The sequence below is a fragment of the Argopecten irradians genome, chromosome 6, assembly GCF_041381155.1.
Source record: "Argopecten irradians isolate NY chromosome 6, Ai_NY, whole genome shotgun sequence".
NCBI lineage: Eukaryota > Metazoa > Mollusca > Bivalvia > Pectinida > Pectinidae > Argopecten > Argopecten irradians.
The window spans coordinates 46,245,177-46,267,563 of NC_091139.1; the positions used below are offsets into that span (position 1 = coordinate 46,245,177).

Sequence of the window (22,387 nt, forward strand, 5' to 3'; positions counted from 1 at the left end):
CACACCCTTTGGATATGATAACAGACACATCCATCGGATATGATAACAGTCACATCCATTGGATATGATAACAGACACATCCATTGGATATGATAACAGACACATCCATTGGATATGATAACAGACACATCCATTGGATATGATAACAGTCACATCCATTGGATATGATAACAGACACATCCATTGGATATGATAACAGACACATCCATTGGATATGATAACAGACATATCCATTGGATATGATAACAGACACTGTGGTTAATACCGAACAAGTGTTTCGTGTTGATAATGGGAGTTACTTTCCGTGATTTTTCCCATTTCATTGACACTTTTTAGATTTTGATAACAGATTTTTGCTTCAGATTTTTGCTTCATATTTTCCGGATTTGAAAGATTTTTATTTTTTGCTTCATTAGTTTCGGATTTGAAAATATGTATTTTTGTATTTGTATCTTATTATTATGAGTTTAGAAATTAAAATTGTACATTCTTATAAAAAAAGTATAAATATTTATGTATTAACATCAAAAGTATATATTTTTTAATACATTTTTTATATTCATAGGTATTGTAACAGATGATAGTGAAAGTTTTTGTTCCGGGCTGAAGCTGGTACTCGGCAGTAAATCTTATGTCCGTCTCTCTTTTGCCTTTCTCTTCATTTCTCTTGCTATAGCCGTAAGTACCCCTCAGTATGTAATGCCCAATGAGATATTGATATATTTTATGTAACATTGAGTACGAAAGAAGCGATGGTAATTGTAATTAAGTTGTCTTTTGTGGCGTCCTCACTACGAACATTTCGTCATAAGTCAGTTATGTTCTTTTGAAGTATTTCCATAAATCAAATGCAAAACTCGGCCATTTAGAACAAGTGGTTATATATATAAAGCATGAAATGCATTCAATTATTTTTTTCTGGCGATTCAATACTTCTAATTGCAGAAACATAGTAGTATACTATTAGGAAATTATTTTAACTAGTTTTGCTTAGTCGGTTATATAAGAGTATATTTACTTTAAAACGAATTATAATAGCACGATCTGTCTATATTAATGTATATAATAGCACGATCTGTCTATATTAATGTAGATGATAATAATTACTTAATATTCGCATTTTTATTTTTGCGACTGCGACGATATCACGCGAAACTGCGAAACAATCGTATGTGCGTAAATAACTAGCTATACGTCACAATATCGATATGAATGAAATATAAATGAATTTGTTTTGACAAACTGTTTATGTTATTCAGGTTGTCCAGGGAAATCTAGCACTATTTACAACCCATGCCATTCACCTAAGCGAATATTTCTCTACGTTTATGGTTATTCTTTTAGTAAGTACCACACATTTCAATAAACATTATCTCATTTATTTTAGTGATATCGCTTTTATGACGAAAATTAGACAATTGCAATCTTCCTCCGTGATAAACTGTTAATTTCTGATGAATCATGTCTCTTCTGCATTTTGTAATTTTATAATTATTGCACATAGATATATATAATCTGATAGACCTGCTTACCTGGTATTATATAACATATTATAGGGGACCTGGGCCCAGTTTCATGAATATTCCTTAACTTTAAGGAATTCCTTAACTTAAATTTCCCCATTAGAAAGCATTACAGAAGTTAAGGAAAAAAACTTAACTTAAGGATCCTCCTTAAAATCTGTAATGCTTTCCTATGGTGAATTTTTAGGTCACCTGACCATAGGTCACGGTGACCTATTGCGATAGCCTTTTGTCCGTCGTCGTCAGTCGTGCGTCGTCCGTCGTCCGTCGTGCGTTAACTTTTTGTTGTGAACACGATTAACTTGAGTAAATGTGAACCGAGATTGATGAAACTTTGTATGTAGCTTAATATTAACAAGATCTCGGACGAGTTCGAGTTTCAGGGTTCCTGGGTCAAGTTCAAGGTCGCTGCTACTATTTTTAGAAAATCCCTATCAGCACTCTAGCGGCTTCATTCCTTGAGTGATTTTGATCACACTTCACACATAAACAAAGGATCATAATATCTCGGACAAGTTTGAGTGTGAAGATTGCCATACTAAGGTCAAGGTCACTGTTACTATCTTTAGATAATTTCTTTGTCAGCACTCTAGCGGCTTCATTCCTTGAGTGATTTTGATCAAACTGCACACAAATACAAAGGACTGAAAAAGTTTGAGTTTCAAGGTTGCAGGGTCAAGGTCAAGGTCACCGTTACTATTTTTAGAAAATCATTTTCAGTGCTCTAGCGGCTTCATTCCTTGAGTGATTTTGATCAAACTTCACACAAATTTAAAGGACCATAATATTTTCGACAAGATACAGTTTCAGGATTGCCAGGTCAAGGTCAAGGTCAATGTTACTATTTTAGGTCACCTGACCATACGTCATAGTGACCTACTGCAATAGCCTATTGTCCATCGTGCGTTAACTTTACTTTGTGAACATGATGACTTGAGTAAATGTTAACCGAGGTTGATGAAACTTTGTATGTACTAGCCTTATATCAACAATTTCGTACGAATTCAAAAATGGGAACTATTCGACAGTAACGTACAAGTTATTGCCCTTTGTTCTAATTTTATCTTTGTGCTTGTGAACAAGATAACTTTGGTAAATGTGAACTGATTTTGATGAAACTCTGTATGTAGCCTAATATCAACACGATCTAGAATGAGTTTGAAAAAGGCAATTTTTCGACGGTAACTATATTATAGAGTTCATGTCCTTTGTAATAATGCTATTATTGGACCTTGTGTTCTAAAGATATTGTGGTGCTTTATCAGAATGGTGAAATTTATTTCCCTTGGCCTCTTTGTTTGCCCCTGGGGAGGAGGGTAAGTTTACTATAGTTTATATTGAATACTTCTTGGGTATATTTTGTTTATTTTCTACTGGAAATTGTTCAAACGTTTGATTCACATTATAACCACAAGAGGACATTTTGTTATTATGTCATTTTGACACTGTCTCATCCCCAAAGGCTGAGGGGTGGATCCCAGTGTGGGCTTAAATTTTCAGGTGACCGTTAAGGCCCATTGGCCTCTTGTAAGTTAAGGGATTCCTTAAAGTTAAGGAATGTTCATGAAACTGGGCCCAGCTTTCTTATTGGTATTTCCGTCGTTAAAGACAGAAATTTGCTATTCATGTTAAGTTGTTCAATACGCATCTTCTTTTGTATATTCCATTTGTAATACGATGTAAATATCATTATATGTAAACGAAACATTAAATAAAAATTGAATAGAATAAATATTAATTAAGTATCGTCCATTATGTTATCATAGATAGAAAATTTATCAACAAATCTAAAATTATTAAATCAAAACGGTTTGGTTTCTAAAACAAAGTATTGTGATTGTGTTATTTTTGTTGGTATAACAAGATCATAATCAAACGATTTCTCGCAGTTATTACCTCCCTTTGAGCACCACTCTTACCAGAAGGCTTTCTTCAAATTACATTATTGACAAATATTGAATAACCTAACAATCTAAATATACAGAAAATAACGTATTTGTTAATATGGTGTTCTTTGGGGTTTTCTTTTGACAGGCAACGTCTATATTATCAATTCCTATATGGCAGAAAGTATTATTAAGATTCGGTAAGAAATCAACATATGCAGCTGGTATAATCGTGAGTAGAATTAAATCATGTTTTAATATATCATGTATATTTATATAATTATATCATATATTATACTATATTCTTCGTTAACCTATATCATCTGGCATATTTTTTGCAATTAAGAAACCTACCGTCGGTAAATCGTTATATCGATGGAAATATATTTTAAATGTCGACGTATTTAAAAAAGAGTTATTGATACAACTCCATCTGTTTAGTTATTTACAGTTAGAATTACTTCAATTATCAAAGTACCTTAGTCGTTTAATTTGATACTTAATATTTTTCTTTTATTTCTTTTCATTTTTTATAATTTTACCAATTTTTTTGAAACAGATGTTATTGTCGTTGTATTTATTGTACTTTATGTATAAACGAATATGCGAAGTGTTTCCTTGTAATTTAATCTAATTCGTGTGTAACCTTCTGTATCGCATGGCTTTATTCTCATAGCAACTACTACCTGTTGTTTCAGTTAATCAAACTAAAAATTTTAATTAACCAATGGAAATGGAATTATTTTGATATATTTATGTGATTCTGGTTATTGCAGCTATTTATCCCGACTCTGTTGTCCCAGCTATACATCACAGACAATGTTTACGTCTATTTCGCCATACTGGTACTCGCCGGCTTCAGTGTCGCTGTCTCATTGTTATTACCATGGTGCGTTCTTGTTTCCAAAATTGATACAATAACTAGATATAAATATACAATTTTGGGATGTACACGTCTGAGAAGTCAAAATTTTCTTGTATTAAACTTTTTTTCTCATATAGATTTTTGGAAATCGGAGTTCATACCATACAAGAAAACGGAAGAAAAAACATATGTCGGTGTGCTTGTTTTTGAACTATTGTCACTCAAAGATACCAAGTTGACAAAATCTTGACCATATACACAAGAGTTTAAAGGCATAATTTCCTAATGAGATGTTTGATATGTGTGGAAGTTTGAAGAATTTATTTTCCTGTAGTCTTCTTTAAAAATGTACAAGTTTTGATTAATAAGACTCATATTTTTTTCTCAGAATAACATATGCTACCCCTACCCCTTAATTTTGAGCTGCAAAATACATCATTTCCAGCCATTTTTGCCAAATTTAACCCTTTATAGAAACAGTTGTGGTATTAAACTTTTGTTAATATTTTGCATATCAATAGGGAATGGGTTTGTCTTTCTAAATTAGGCAGAAAAATGTGGGGTCAGTGTGCTTACTTTTTGCCCCATTTGAATATGTGTTATTTTTCAGCATTTTATAGTAAAAAATAAAAGTGATCAAATTACCATTAAATGTAAAAATAAATTGACAAAAGCGTATCACTTCACGCAATAATGGTCAATATTGTAATAACCACGAACCTAGTAAAGATTAACAGCAAAAATTAGCTCGATACAGCTAAAAATGCTGGTGCAGTGATGATTTAAGTAAAAACAATTTCAGTAAAAAATGGTTAAACTATGGCTCTACTCATAGAGGAAAAAGACACAATTTCAAAATGGCCGTCAAATGTGCAGTTCCTTAAAATCCCTGTATAAAAAACTACTGAAAATAGAAATGTGATTTTTTGACAAAATTTGCATCTGGCAACTTGCTACAGATATTGATAAAGTATATTTGAAAATCTCATAACTTCTTTGATCTTTGTCGAAACGAGACTTCAACGGGACTGAAACCTCAGAAGAATACATCCTTAAGTAAAAGATTGATTAACATTGCTCGTGCTGTTTATATACAAATGTAATATTTGCCTATTCTTTATATGTTTTTGTACAATATTTTTTTGGTCGCTAATTTTCATGTTGCTATTATTGGTGAAAATCAGTTTTGCGATAAAATTATTTAAAAATGGGAAGGTGTACAGAAATAATCATTAAAGAAATTATAGTTGAATGAACTTTTAATTGCTAAGATACAAAATCGAAACTTACATACGTATATATGCATTATGTATTTTTCTATACGGCGTCTCTATTATTCTATTCTCATGTTTTAGGTCTATGCTTCCTGATGTCCTAGATGAGTTTATGTTGGAAACGGGGCAAAGGAAGGATGCAATATTTTATTCATTTTATGTGTTTTTCAATAAGTTAGCAGCCGGGTTGGCGCTAGGAATTTCTCAAATTGTTTTAGAGTGAGTATACGTTATATGTTTATATTAGTTAGATAATACTCTGTATTCACTTTGTATCAATGTCTATGTTTATATTAGTTAGATAATACTCTGTATTCACTTTGTATCAATGTCTATGTTTATATTAGTTAGTTAGATAATACTCTGTATTCACTTTGTATCAATGTCTATGTTTATATTAGTTAGATAATACTCTGTATTCACTTTGTATCAATGTCTATGTTTATATTAGTTAGATAATACTCTGTATCACTTTGTATCAATGTCTATGTTTATATTAGTTAGATAATACTCTGTATTCACTTTGTATCAATGTCTATGTTTATATTAGTTAGATAATACTCTGTATTCACTTTGTATATACTCTGTATATTTGTATCAATGTCTATGTTTATATTAGTTAGATAATACTCTGTATTCACTTTGTATCAATGTCTATGTTTATATTAGTTAGATATACTCTGTATTCACTTTGTATCAATGTCTATGTTTATATTAGTTAGATAATACTCTGTATTCACTTTGTATCAATGTCTATGTTTATATTAGTTAGATAATACTTGTATTCACTTTGTATCATGTCTATGTTTTTTAGTTAGTAATACTCTGTATTCACTTTGTATCAATGTCTATGTTTATATTAGTTAGATAATACTCTGTATTCACTTTGTATCAATGTCTATGTTTATATTAGTTAGATAATACTCTGTATTCACTTTGTATCAATGTCTATGTTTATATTAGTTAGATAATACTCTGTATTCACTTTGTATCAATGTCTATGTTTATATTAGTTAGATAATACTCTGTATTCACTTTGTATCAATGTCTATGTTTATATTAGTTAGATAATACTCTGTATTCACTTTGTATCAATGTCTATGTTTATATTAGTTAGATAATACTCTGTATTCACTTTGTATCAATGTCTATGTTTATATTAGTTAGATAATACTCTGTATTCACTTTGTATCAATGGTCTATGTTTATATTAGTTAGATAATACTCTGTATTCACTTTGTATCAATGTCTATGTTTATATTAGTTAGATAATACTCTGTATTCACTTTGTATCAATGTCTATGTTTATATTAGTTAGATAATACTCTGTATTCACTTTGTATCAATGTCTATGTTTATATTAGTTAGATAATACTCTGTATTCACTTTGTATCAATGTCTATGTTTAATTCACATTGAACATTTGCAAAAAAAAAAAAAAAAACCCGAACAAATAAATAAATAAATACTCACAAAATGTTATGTCAAATCGTACAAACACCATATAAAACAACTGATTACATTATAGCAACACTTTTGTTATTGAAGCTACTTATGACCAACGAACACGCCTGGTTTCATGACACAAAGGAAAACTGTGTTTTTTAAAAGATCATGACGTCAACCATTGGGGTAAAGGGTAAAACTATTAAAACTTGATATACCATTTTATCTTTATATGAAGTTCCAATTACTCATTATATTTGGGCTAAAGTCTCATTTTAGATTTGTCCTTGACTCAGATTTACCTAAACTTCTAGATCGCTGAGGAGGAACCTTTCACTGCCAGAACACCCAATTATATTCATCGAGTAGTGATCTTAACTACAATTGTCTTATACAAATAATAAGTAATTAAAGCAATTGACACAGACAAAAATTTATGCCTCTATATCATTAAATAAATACTTGATTTGTTATACTAATCTTAAAATAATTAAATTGACTTTGTGCAAGTTAGATAGGGTTACCTGTACAAAATTAATTAATCTGTATTGGGATGCGATTGATGATCCAATTGAAATATATTTCTTGGAAAGGCTGACAACTGTCCAGGTCCAGGGTATCAACGAATATGATTAGGATATTTTTGGTTTATTTACAGATTAGGTGGTTACCAGGCAGGTGAATGTCGACAGCCTGAGTCTGTAGGCCTAGCTCTACGTCTACTGATTGTCTCCGGGCCAGTTATATTTTTGGTTTATTTACAGTTTAAGTGGTTACCAGACAGGTGAATGTCGACAGCCTGAGTCTGTAGGCCTAGCTCTCCGTCTACTGATTGTCCCCGGGCCAGTTATATGTTTAGCCCACCATCATCAGATGGTGGGCTATTCAAATCGCCCTGCGTCCGTGGTCCGTAAACAATGCTTATTATCACTATTTCTTAAAAACTGCTGCAGGGATTATGTTCAAACTTCACATGGAGGGTCCCCTTGGTCCCTAGTTGTGCCATACAGATTTTGAGGCTGATCGGAAAAACAAGATGGCCGCCAGGCAGCCATCTTTGATTTTGGCAGTTGAAGTTTGTTATCGATATTTCTTGAGAACTACTGAAGGGATTTTGTTCAAACTTCACTTGGAGGTTACCCTTGGTCCCTAGTTGTGCCATACAGATTTTGAGGCTGATCGGAAAAACAATATGGCCGCCAGGCAGCCATCTTTGATTTTGGCAGTTGAAGTTTGTTATCGATATTTCTTGAGAACTACTGAAGGGATATTGTTCAAACTTCACATGGAGGTTACCCTTGGTCCTAGTTGTGCAATACAGATTTTGAGGCTGATTGGAAAAACAAGATGGCCGCCAAGCAGCCACTTTGATTTTGGCAGTTGAAGTTCGTATCGATATTTTTGAGAACTACTGAAGGGATTTTGTTCAAACTTCACATGGAGGGTACCCTTGGTCCCTAGTTGTGCCATACAAATTTTGCGGTTGATCGGAAAAACAAGATGGCCGCCAGGCAGCCATTTTTGATTTTGGCAGTTGAAGTTTGTTATCGATATTTCTTGAGAACTACTGAAGGAATTTTGTTCAAAATTCACATGGAGGTTATCCTTGGTCCCTATTTGTGCCATACAGATTTTGAGTCTGATAGGAAAAACAAGATGGCCGCCAGGCGGCCATCTTGGATTTTGATAGTTAAGGTTTGATATCCCCATTTCTCAAAAAGTGCTGAAGGGATCTTTCTCAAATTTAATATGTAGGTTCCCCTAGGGCCCTTGTTGTGTATATTGCATTTTTGGACCAATCGGTGAACAAGATGGCCGCCAGGCCGCCATCTTGGATTTCGATAGTTAAAGTTTGTTATGGCTATTTCTCAGATAGTACTGAAGGGATCTGTCTCAAATTTCATATGTAGGTTCCCCTAGGGACCTAGTTGTGCATATTGCATTTTGGGACCGACCGATTTTGTCATTCAAAGTTTGTTATCGCTATTTCTCAGAAAGTACTGAAGGGATCTGTCTCAAAATTCATATGTAGGTTTCCCTAGGGCCCTAGTTGTGCATATTGTGATTTTGGACCGATCGGTCAACAAAATTGCTGCCAATGAGTCATCTGGGATTTTGATAGTTGAAGTTTGTACGCTATTTCTCAAAATGTACTGAAGCGATCTGTCTCAAATTTTATATGTAGTATGTTTGAAAAAGTTTAAAAAGTAGAAAAAAGATCCATCTTTCCTTTGTCAGATATAGATCATTCTTTGGTGGGCGCCAAGATCCCTCTGGGATCTCTTGTTGGTTTATTTACAGATTAGGTGGTTACCAGACAGGAGAATGTCGACAGCCTGAGTCTGTAGGCCTAGCCCTACGTCTACTGATTGTCCCCGGGCCAGTTATATTTTTGGTTTATTTACAGTTTAGGTGGTTACCAGACAAGTGAATGTCGACAGCCTGAGTGAGTCTGTAGGCCTAGCTCTACGCCTACTGATTGTCCCCGGGCAAGTTATATTATTGGTTTATTTACAGATTAGGTGGTTACCAGACAGGTGAATGTCGACAGTCTGAGTCTGTAGGCCTAGCTCTATGTCTACTGATTGTCCCAGGACCACTTATATTTTTGGTTTATTTACAGATTAGGTGGTTACCAGACAGGTGAATGTCGACAGCCTGAGTGAGTCTGTAGGCCTAGCTCTCCGTCTACTGATTGTCCCATTACCACTTATATTTTTGGTTTATTTACAGATTAGGTGGTTACCAGACAGGTGAATGTCGACAGCCTGAGTGAGTCTGTAGGCCTAGCTCTCCGTCTACTGATTGTCCCATTACCACTTATATTTTTGGTTTATTTACAGATTAGGTGGTTACCAGACAGGTGAATGTCGACAGCCTGAGTCTGTAGGCCTAGCTCTACGCCTACTGATTGTCCCCGGGCCAGTTATATTCTGTCTGGTCGCCTTAATATTCCTCTGGATATATCCTATAGACGAAGCAAGACGCAACCAGATCCGCAACCTGATCGAGGAAAAGAAGTAACGTTTGATTGGACAAATGCAGGGTCAAGGTCACTACCACTACACACGTGCATGAAATTACATATATATATGTTTTTGCTTTGCCTTTTTGTTTCTGTTTAAAAACATTTTTTGGTATAATTTTGGTAAATATGCATGTTTTTATTTACATATATTTTTAGTTGTACAACACTTGGCGGAAGTTAGTAAAAATAATCGGTAATAAAGTGAAATAGAAATAACTATGAAATTTATGTAGATTTATGAATTGCCATTTTTTTGTGATCTTGATAAAAAAATGCAGTGACCTTGACCCAAATCACCCAAAATATCATAAACACTAAAAGTTATATGTGCATGTTATACTGTAAACCACATTATTTACAATATTTAACGTTAACTTCTCGACCGAAGGTTTACTGACAATCGTGCATACTTATGATAAGGTTCCTGAAACATTTCAATTCATGTCCAAGCAGCTCCCGCAATATTACTCAAAAATTAATCGTTCGAAAATAAAATGATTTAAAGTATATTTCTGTAAAAGAGAAACGTCACGCTTATGTCTCGCCCCTTTTGCCGTGCACTATCTTGTCATTCGGCTCTCTACAAGGCATTGCAACTTCATATTTGTTATATTGGTCCTAGATTTTACCGTTCACTATTTTGTCTCTGAGCTCTCTACAACGCATTGCAACTTCATATTTGGTATAAAGGTCCTAGGTGATACTGTGCACTATTTTGTCTCTGGGCTTTCTACAACGCATTGCAACTTCATATTTGGTATAAAGGTCCTAGATGATACCGTGCACTATTTTGTCTCTGGGCTTTCTACAAGGCATTACAAATTCATATCTGGTATATTGGTCCTAGGTGATACCGTGAACTATTTTGTCTCTGGGCTTTCTACAAGGAATTGCAACTTCATATATGATATATTGCACCTAGGTGATACCGTGCACTATTTTGGCTCTGGGCTTTCTACAAGGCATTACAACTTCATATTTGGTATATTGGTCCTAGGTGATACCGTGAACTATTTGTCTCTGGGCTTTCTACAAGGCATTGCAACTTCATATTTGGTATAAAGGTCCTAGGTGATACTGTGCACTTTTTTGTCTCTGGGCTTTCTACAAGGCTACAACTTTATATTTGGTATATTGGTCCTAGGTGATACCGTGCACTATTTTGTCTCTGGGCTTTCTACAAGGCATTACAACTTCATATTTGGTATATTGGTCCTAGGTGATACCGTGCACTAATTTGTCTCTGGGCTTTCTACAAGGCATTGCACCTTCATATTTGGTAAATTGGTGCTAGGTGATACCGTGCACTAATTTGTCTCTGGGCTTTCTACAAGGCATTGCACCTTCATATTTGGTAAATTGGTGCTAGGTGATACCGTGCACTAATTTGTCTCTGGGCTTTCTACAAGGCATTGCACCTTCATATTTGGTAAAATGGTGCTAGGTGATACCGTGCACTAATTTGTCTCTGGGCTTTCTACAAGGCATTGCAACTTCATATTTGGTATATTGGTCCTAGGGTGATACCGTGCACTATTTTGTCTCTGGGCTTTCTACAAGGCATTGCAACTTCATATTTGGTATATTGGTCCTAGGTGATACTGTGCACTCTTTTGTCTCTGAGCTCTCTACAACGCATTGCAACTTCATATTTGGTATAAAGGTCCTAGGTGATACTGTGCACTCTTTTGTCTCAGGGCTTTCTACAAGGCATTACTACTTCATATTTGGTATATTGGTCCTAGGTTTTACAGTTCACTATTTTGTCTCTGAGCTTTCTACAAGGCATTGCAACTTCATATTTGGTATATTGGTCCTAGGTGATACCGTGCACGATTTTGTCTCTGGGCTTTCTACAAGGCATTGCAACTTCGTAATTGGTGTATTGGTCCTAGGTGATACCGTGCACGATTTTGTCTCTGGGCTTTCTACAAGGCATTACAACTTCGTAATTGGTGTATTGGTCCTAGGTGATACCGTGCACGATTTTGTCTCTGGGCTTTCTACAAGTCATTACAACTTCATATTTGGTATATTGGTCCTTGGTGATACTGTGCACTCTTTTGTCTCTGGGCTTTCTACAAGGCATTACTACTTCATATTTGGTATATTGGTCCTAGGTTTTACCTTCACTATTTTGTCTCTGGGCTTTCTACAAGGCATTGCAACTTCTTATTCGGTATATTGGTTCTAGGTGATACCGTGCACATTTTGTCTCTGGGCTTTCTACAAGGCATCGCAACTTCATATTTGGTATATTGGTCCTATGTGATACCGTGCACGTTTTTGTCTCTGGGCTTTCTACAAGGCATTGTAACTTCGTATTTGGTATATAGGTCCTAGGTGATACCGTGCACTATTTTGTCTCTGGACTTTCTACAAGGCATTGCAACTTCGTATTTGGTATATTGGTTCTAGGTGTGTTGCGTAATAAAGTCACAGTGACATATATATTGACCTTTGTCACTGTGACATATATATTGACCTCTATTTAAGAAAAACTTATCATATACCTTTTATGTTATATAAACCTCTAAACGATGAAATTCCATGATTGATTGAATTTTGATAGTTAAAGTTTGTTACCACTGTTTCTCAGAAAGTGCTGAATGGATCTGTCTCAAATTCCATATGTTGAGCCCTAGTCGTGCATATTACATTTTGGGACCGATCGGTCAAGATGGCTAACAGGCCGCCAAGTTGGATTTTGATAGTTGTTGAAGTTTGAAATATAGATCCTCTGTCAATTGTCAGACATAGATCAATCTTTTGTAGGCGCCAAGATCCTTCTGGGATCTCTTTTAATTTGTCGAATTGTCTTGTTATGAATTCATAGTTTTTATCATGTTTTGCCTCACACTATTTCATTTTTAAGGACGAAATCTATTGCAGCTCGGACGAAATTAAAAATTCATATTTAATTTACTTATCATATGAATCATGGTAGTATAAATATTTTTTTAGATAGAAGAGCCCTTTACAACTTTTGCAAGTTTCATGTCCCTTAGTTGATGGGTACTTTTCTGTCGTTTTTAGGAGAAAACATATCTGGAGTATTATTTATACAATCAACCATAGTTTGAACTATAATTAGGTATATTTCAACCAATTTGTCATAGACTGATGTACAGCGGTCCGAGGGGTGGCGCAATAGACAAAAAGAAAAATGTTCAAAGTTTTTTTTTACCAACTTTTTAGCCCACCATCATCAGATGGTGGGCTATTCAAATCGCCTTTCGTCCGTGGTCCGTCGTCCGTCCGTCCTTCCGTCCGTCCGTCCGTCCTTCCGTCCGTCCGTCCGTCCGTTAACAATTCTTGTTACCGCTATTTCTCTAAAAGTACTGAAGGGATCTTTCTCAAATTTCATATGTAGGTTCCCCTAGGACCCTAGTTGTGCATATTGCATTTTGGGACTGATCGGTCAACAAGATGGCCGCCAGGCAGCCATCTTGGATTTTGATAGTTAAAGTTTGTTACCGCTATTTCTCAGAAAGTACTGAAGGGATCTTTCTCAAATTTCATATGTAGGTTCCCCTAGGACCCTAGTTGTGCATATTGCATTTTGGGACTGATCGGTCAACAAGATGGCCGACCAGCCGCCATCTTGGATTTTGATAGTTAAAGTTTGTTACCGCTAATTCTCAGAAAGTACTGAAGGGATCTTTCTCAAATTTCATATGTAGGTTCCCCTAGGACCCTAGTAGTGCATATTGCATTTTGGGACTGATCGGTCAACAAGATGGCCGCCAGGTAGCCATCTTGGATTTTGATAGTTAAAGTTTGTTACCAGCTATTTCTCAGAAAGCACTGAAGGGATCTTTCTCAAATTTCATATGTAGGTTCCCCTAGGACCCTAGTTGTGCATATTGCATTTTGGGACTGATCGGTCAACAAGATGGCCGACCAGCCGCCATCTTGGATTTTGATAGTTAAAGTTTGTTACGGCTTATTCTCAGAAAGTACTGAAGGGATCTTTCTCAAATTTCATATGTAGGTTCCCCTAGGACCCTAGTAGTGCATATTGCATTTTGGGACTGATCGGTCAACAAGATGGCCGCCAGGTAGCCATCTTGGATTTTGATAGTTAAAGTTTGTTACCGCTATTTCTCAGAAAGCACTGAAGGGATCTTTCTCAAATTTCATATGTAGGTTCCCCTAGGACCCTAGTTGTGCATATTGTATTTTGGGACTGATCGGTCAACAAGATGGCCGCCAGGCAGCCATCTTGGATTTTGATAGTTAAAGTTTGTTACCGCTATTTCTCATAAAGTATTGAAGGGATCTTTCTCAAATTTCATATGTAGGTTCCCGTAGGACCCTAGTTGTGCATATTGCATTTTGGGACTGATCGGTCAACAAGATGGCCGAACAAGCCGCCATCTTGGATTTTGATAGTTAAAGTTTGTTACCGCTAATTCTCAGAAAGTACTGAAGGGATCTTTCTCAAATTTCATATGTAGGTTCCCCTAGGACCCTAGTTGTGCATATTGCATTTTGGGACTGATCGGTCAACAAGATGGCCGACCGGTGGCCATCTTGGATTTTGATAGTTAAAGTTTGTTACGGCTATATCTCAGAAAGTATTGAAGGGATTGTTCTCAAATTTCATATGTATGTTCCCCTAGGACCCTAGTAGTGCATATTGCATTTTGGGACTGATCAGTCAACAAGATGGCCGCCAGGTAGCCATCTTGGATTTTGATAGTTAAAGTTTGTTACCGCTATTTCTCAAAAAGCACTAAAGGGATCTTTCTCAAATTTCATATGTAGGTTCCCCTAGGACCCCCAGTTGTGCATATTGCATTTTGGGACTGATCGGTCAACAAGATGGCCGCCAGGTAGCCATCTTGGATTTTGATAGTTAAAGTTTGTTACCGCTATTTCTCAGAAAGCACTGAAGGGATCTTTCTCAAATTTCATATGTAGGTTCCCCTAGGACCCCAGTTGTGCATATTGCATTTTGGGACTGATCGGTCAACAAGATGGCCGACCGGTGGCCATCTTGGATTTTGATAGTTAAAGTTTGTTACCGCTATTTCTCAGAAAGTATTGAAGGGATTGTTCTCAAATATCATATGTAGGTTCCTCTAGGACCCTAGTTCTGCCTATTGCATTTTGCGACCACCATCTTGGATTTTGATAGTTTAAAGTTTGAAAAGCAGAAAAAAGAATTGTAAGTTTGAAAAGCAGAGAAAAGATCCCTCTTTCATTTGTCAGACATAGATCAATCTTTGGTGGGCGCCAAGATCCCTCTGGGATCTCTTGTTAAAATTAGGTCTTACAGCATTCAGACTATATTTTAATGCTATATATGCGCGTATTAGTCATCGAGGGCTGACTGATGCATGTATTGGGCAGAAAGGTATTGAATCAAACAAAATATGGCTGACTGTAAGGTTCCATGTGCCTCCTGTTACATCTATCTTGATGGTCCTTTAACAAATATCAATGAAGTTGTTAAAATATTAATCAATTACAGGTGTTTGAAGGTATTAGTAAGTCTGTTTGACGATACAGGCCCTTAAGGCCTTTTTGTTTGATGAAAAGAGGACACTTTCTGAGGTTTTTGTTCTCCTTTGACAATGTATTCCTTATCAACACACACGTATGACCCGTTACAGTGTACAGAACTACCCTCTAACTACACACTACACTACACTTTATCTATACACTAGCTACTCACTGCTATTGTAGAGGGCGTTCTTTATTTAGACCAGTGTATTGTGCCACTGCGCATGCGTCCAACACGAAAATTATCACGTTTACATATCGACTATTGTGTATGAACGTCGGCAACGTTCTTAATCTATTTTGTTACATTATTCGAGTCAGTTAATGAAAATGATAGCGTGAAACTATTCAAAAGCATATTTTCTTTTCGTTAGAGTTACGTCACTAGCTATTGTGGAAACCATTAGTCTCCTTCAGATACGTTTCAGTCCGGGTATCTGCCCGGCTAGCTCAGTCGGTAGAGCACGAGACTCTTAATCTCGGGGTCGTGGGTTCGAGCCCCACGTTGGGCGTTACATTTTTGCTTTTCTCTTCAAAAAGTAAAAGATTTCAAGGCAAATCTATTTCATCAACATGAAAGCTTTAATGACACTACTAGTGCATAAACATAACAATATCTAATATGCTAAACGCAGCTATTTTTATGCTTAAATATCCATTTCAGCAAGGTTACTCCAGTTTGATTTGACGTATCTGGCATGAATGAGTTCATTATCTTCTGGCCGCTCTTGGAAAAACAAAATGTATTTAATATGTTGAGTTTTATAATTTCAGGTGCGAATACTAATTTCCATTACACAAATTTTGGGCGTGGACACATTGCCCTTCGACCGTAAATGACACTTTAAATAAGTGCGATGTCGAAATTTGATAATAAATTCATCCATCGAGGTTGAAAAAATCATTTCATTTAGCCTTTTTTTTTTCTTTTTTTAGTTTTTGCCACCTTTTGTTGATTTTTTTTTCATTATCGATATTTTTAATACTCTCCATCTCTATCCACTTGGGGCTTGTCACGATAGCAGATAAAATTGTTATTAATATAAAAATCTGTGTACAATCCTAAAGAAAATAATCCCAAATTTAGTCGCTTTTTCTGTCATGTTTTACAATTGTTCATTCTAGCTGTATAAAATAAGACTGCACAGATACAAAATGTAAAATCAGATGTCTGAATTCGTTGTAGACTTTCTATTATACTTAAATTTTGTCTTAAAAGAATTTCCTGAAGCGTAAAGCGGAATAGTGCATATAATCTTGAAGAACATAATTCTAAATTTAGTCGCCTTTTGTCATTTGTGCGGCAGAATTTACAATTGTTCAAGTCAGGATGTATGAAATAAGACTGCACAGATATAAAATGTTACGTCAGAAGTTTTAATTTGTTAAACACTTTGTATTCTTCTATTCTACTAAGATCTAACTAATTCATATAATACTAAAGAGCATAATCCCAAACTTAGTCGCCTTTTCGGTAATTTATGCGGTACATCCTAGCTGTATAAAATAAGACTGCACAGATACAAAATGAAAAATCAGAAGTCTTAATTTGTTGTACACCTTCTTTTCTACTATAATCTTGTCTAAAAAAAGAATTTTTTGACACGCAAAGCGGAATAATGCATATAATCCTAAAGACCATAATCCCAAATTTAGTCTCCTTTTCGGTCATTTTGCAATTGTTCATCCTAACTGTATGAAATAAGACTGTACAGATACAAAATGAAAAATCAGAAGTCTTGATATATTTGTTGCACACTTTCTGTTTTACTAGGATCTAAATAGTTCATATAATCGTAAAGAACATAATCCCAAATTTAGTCGCCTTTTTGGTCATTCGTGCAGTATAATTTACAATTGTTCATCCTAGATGTATGAATTAATCCTAATTCTAGTAGAAGATGCTAGCCCTTTGAGCAAAATAACACACACATTGGTTTGGGTGAAATTGAGACCACAGTTTATTGCGCATTATATAACCATAATGAAATACAGTTATTTTTATAGAATAAACTTAAACTGTGATCCTCCTTCTATACTTATTACTAAAGCTACCTCAATTATCTAATATAATTAATCTAAGTTTTAAAATATAAATAAAAAGGGAAATTCTAGGATGGATGGGAAAATAGAAAGAAAGGCATTTGCCTGCTGCCGCATACCTTGCAAATTTTGAAGTGCTGATGTTTTCACATCAGACAGGGCATAGTTCTATATCATTTTCATTATTTCCCATTGGTCAGTTATAATAATTAAGTGCTGATTTACTAATGTAAGGCTTTTAATCCCATTGCTCAGTCAGAGTATTTATCACCGACCTTATGCAATCGGAAACACATGTTACCAACGGGGGATTAACTATGGTAGCTACCCTCCTTACTTCCTTCCTGTACACAAATAAAAAAGGCGAGGTATTATCTTGCCCTTAGGTCATAAGGTCAAGGAAGAATCAGCAAACTGATAAAGCTGTGGTGATTTTACATACATAGAGTTGCCTACTTTCATTGTCTTAATGACATACCAATAACTTAAAGATGCTCCACCGCCGACAGAGCATAAATGATATTCATTAGTTGAACAATAATTGGTGTTTGATTATGTATATATATTGTCTAATTAACACAAAATATAAGATAGTTTATTTCGCATTTGGTGCATGCGCAATCAGTACTTCCTTCCATATAGGATATAGTGACACGGATTTTTTTCGGGATGCAATTAATTATTTTTCATATTTTTAACTTGAGGTAAAATTAGAAGCTCAAACTTTTCAATGGTGGTAATGGTGTAAAGTAAGTAACTTTTGTAACTGAAGAAAAATACTAAATCGTCTGTTCCAATTTTTAATAGTGAAAAAATACCATTTGTCAGCGGTGGAGCATCTTTAATATTCATAACAAGACTGCACAGATACAACTTGTAAAATCAGTATTATTACTTAGTCAACTAATTCAAGATATACAAGTTTACTTTTGTCATACCACTTTGAAAATAAAACCCGACGTTATCTTGACATCACTTGACGTCACTATAGAGGCACTGGTTTGGAATAATATTCCCTTTGAAAAGTCATCAGAAAAAATTAAATTCTTATTACTTGTTTGATGAAAAACATCCATTTTACCTTTTTTGCTTCAAAATATATGAATGATTAAAATATTATTTTATATACTCATCGATTGATTAATGAATTTATTTCTGTATCAATTAATTCGCTTATTTATTAATTACTTTTAACACCATAACAAAAAATTAAAAAAACTCATGGAAACCAGCTTGGTTTGGTGTGTTTGTTAGCAAAAAAAAATGGAATGGGGCTTGAAATTTTTGTGGTAGAGAAAAATCAGAGAATTTTGGGTACCAGAGCTAGAAAACTGCCCAACATTACACATTGAATTCTTTACAATAAGATGGAATCCAAGTGGTAAACTTTCACACAAGTTTACCACTCTGCCTCTGAGTAAGTCTTTCAGCATAAAACAATGATTAAAAATATGTTTTGTAATCAATTGTTCCATTAAGCTATTTTCTTGAAGCCCACATGACATACAATCATTCTGAGTTTTCCTAATCCATTTATCCAAATTTATAAAATGAGAGGTAGCTAGCACCTTAGACTGTTATATTAAGTCATGCTCGAGCGCCTTCATATCTACCCTTTATGATATATGTTCACTTTTAATTTGTAAGGTAACTTCTGATGGTACTGATAAACACCATCAGGCGAGCATCATACTATTGAATTAAATGTGTACGCACCTTCTGGGGATGGACGTAAATACCATAAAGAATAGTTTACTTTCTTAAAAAAATCCCTGTAATGGTTGTCTCACTGTTGTACTATTACAGGAAAATAAACACGATTTGAATCCCAGCTGTCTGCTCTGATAAGACAAACCAGATGGTACATTGTCACAGTAAAGACCAGTTTTCAGTAATTAGTACTTACTAAAGCCCTTATTATATTTATTTGCTATATATCATAAAATCAGTTCAATTATATAAAGATACTACTTCTGTGTAAAAATATATTTCTTAAATCATTGTCTACAAACTTAATTTCAAGAGATACTGCTTTTGTGTCAATACAAATGTATTAGGCTTAACCTATTCAATTCTATTTTAAATCCCTATTACCATTTTATGCTAGTGCAATATGTTAGAATTAGCTACCTCTGTATCAGAATTTTACTCAATTATTCGATTTTGGTAAAACTTAACAGGAAATCAAAACAGTTGTTGTTAAGTTGTTTCTGTGGTTTCCTAGTATGTATTCATTGTCTTGACATTCAACTGCTCAGTGTATCCACCAACATCCATTATGGAACTTTTGTCGTTGTGAATTCATGACGTTGATCACAGTCACTATTGATGTGTGAATTATTTAATTATTTCCTGTTAAACCACTTCACTGTAAACTGATACATATTTTCACTGGTTTAAATTATTCATTTTATTTCCGATGCGCGTCCTGACAAAATGCATTTATATGTTAAAACGTGAATTTAGGATTCAAAGAATAATGCACAACTATACTTCATATCATTTTATAAATGCCATCAATTGTTATTTCAATTTCTAATTTCAGAAAGGCAATATCCCGGGGTAAGAAAGCCTGCCCTCCGCCACCAGACGAAGCTTTCCTGAGAAGTGCTAGTTATACCACTATAGATGAATACAGTACTGAATGCTAAAAAGTATTTGTTGGTTTGTAACTCTTAATTCTGTAAATGTAAATATTTTAACGGTTATTTGTTTTGTTTGTTTAGGTTTTACTTTTTTTTTTAATTTTTCACTGGAAAATTCAGCGGAGTTATTTCTATGTGAAAACCAATATATAATAAATATCACCGGTATCGTTTTACCTTGACCGTATTCTTCTGATTTTTCTCACTTTTAATTTGTATAGTTGTTTAAAGGTCACAACATGACTTAAGAAAACAAATCAAAGGTCAGCTTAATGTCAATGGCTGATTTATACCTCATATGGTGCTTATTTTTCACGAAGATATTTCATTTTTGTTTCGATAAAGGTGATTATTAAACGTTGTTCACATATTTCACTCAATTTTACTAATTCGAAATTAAAGTGTAAAAAACTTTCACTGAACTACTTTTTATAATGCGTTAATATAATTAGGTGTCTACTAATGTCACGATCTAAAACGAATGTTATACAGTTTACATGATTGTCTGGCCGTCCAGCTTCTTAACACATAGAAATATTTAAAGGTCTAGTTGTGTTAAAATGACTCACTTGGTACCACAACAAAACAGGTGGCCTTTATACCGAGGTGGTCGCTAAAACAAGATTTACCTGTCATCTGAGCGTTAATCAATATGGTCATTTAGCCTACTTTCTTAAATTCGGTGATTATGACGTCACAAAAATCACGTCATATGACGACGTCATAATCACCGGAAAGTTTGACTAATCGGCGGTAAATAGTGCTTTACCCAAGGTTTTTTTGGTATCTCGAAACCCTGGTATTGGCAACTGTATTAGAAATTAAGAAAACGTATGTATTTTAAATTGGTATTGTAAGTAAGAAATTAAGTTTGTTAATTAGAATTTAAAGTTGTTGATACATTCACTAGAGCTTTTCATTATTGTTATTTTATTTGTTATGGGAGTCCATCCGCATTGCGCTTAAATTAAGCAAACTTGAGGTCACTTTTGGTCTGGTTTTACTAGTTTTTATGTTAGAAACAATCGAGCGCAATTCCTGTACAAGCTCAATGTTTACTGAGAATATGAGGCATTAAAGATACATCTTTAGGAGAAATCTAAAATTTGTTAAATTAAAAATGTCCAATGTTGACATTGTTTTCACAATTACACAGTCTATGCATCTTTGGATGATTACCTTGGCTAAAACAACTATAATGATACACGACTATCATACCAATTGTTTCAGGAATGTATTTGATATTTAAAATCGATTAGATTAACAATTTAATAAGTAATTTATTTTTTTTCGTGCTAATTACTGCTAATTAGAAAACTGTAAGAAAAATAATTAAAATGTCATTTTTTCATACAGAATGGATACTGAAAAATTCTGATGAAGTTTGTGCATGTCTTCATTTCCATTGTGAACCAGACATTGTTCGATATCAGCCTCTTCAGTAAATATCTTTTAAACTAAGAAAACTAGGCTTTCAATTGTGCTCATATTTGTGTCTATACCATTCATTATATTCTATTATTTATTGTGTTATTGGATTTGTAGTTCGATACATGTATTGTTATATTTTCATGAAAAATGCATTAAAGATTATGAAATTCTGTTGTGTATGTTATGTTCAGATGCTATGTGTAAAAACCACCCAAGGCACCAAGAAATTTTTTTAAACACTGTAAATTGTGTTGAAATTGACCCATTGGGACCTTAAGAAAGTGGTCTTATCAAGTAAGCAGTCTGTGTAGAAATTAAGGCAGGTTTCACTGTATAATATGTAATTATGGCCCTCTGTGGAACTTCGCCATCGAGAAAATAACTCATTCCAAGGAGACAATTATAGCTGTATCCTGACACAGACAGACATTCTTTATTTCCTCTTTTTACAAGAGATTATGTCAATCAAACAATATACCATTTCAAATATTACAGTACACATATTTACATGATAAATAATACATTAAGACACAGAAAAGTCAAGAACTGTGCTCATCTCCTTTAGCATTTCCTGGATATTTACAGACATGTTCACCATTAGGTTTTCCCATTCATACTCATGCAGTTGCACACAGGAACGATCTCCCAGTTAAAAATTACATTGGTTTGTCTGTCTATAGTGTTCACTACTCCATCTATCATAAGGTCACGAGTTTGAAATAGTTTATTTTATTA

The 22,387-nt window shown here is 34.4% G+C and overlaps 1 protein-coding gene and 1 non-coding gene across 5 annotated transcripts in view; both read left to right on the top strand.

Annotated features, from left to right (window-relative positions):
• LOC138326072 (sodium-dependent lysophosphatidylcholine symporter 1-like) overlaps window positions 1-21,831 on the top strand; it is a 34,716-nt gene extending 12,885 nt beyond the window's left edge. The window contains exons 6-12 of one of the 4 annotated variants that reach the window (XM_069272199.1): window positions 566-678; window positions 1,260-1,343; window positions 3,558-3,641; window positions 4,186-4,298; window positions 5,630-5,767; window positions 9,838-10,046; window positions 20,122-21,831. In XM_069272199.1, coding sequence (XP_069128300.1) covers window positions 566-678; window positions 1,260-1,343; window positions 3,558-3,641; window positions 4,186-4,298; window positions 5,630-5,767; window positions 9,838-10,018 — 713 coding nt within the window. In that variant the 3' untranslated portion in view covers window positions 10,019-10,046; window positions 20,122-21,831. Of the gene's footprint in view, window positions 1-565; window positions 679-1,259; window positions 1,344-3,557; window positions 3,642-4,185; window positions 4,299-5,629; window positions 5,768-7,652; window positions 7,842-9,511; window positions 9,744-9,837; window positions 10,047-20,121 lie in introns of those variants that run through there. The other 3 variants (XM_069272198.1, XM_069272201.1, XM_069272200.1) reach the window with 3 other exon arrangements.
• Trnak-cuu (transfer RNA lysine (anticodon CUU)) lies at window positions 15,973-16,045 on the top strand. The gene has a single exon. It is a non-coding gene; the product is annotated as a tRNA-Lys (tRNA).
• Window positions 21,832-22,387: the final 556 nt, after the last annotated feature.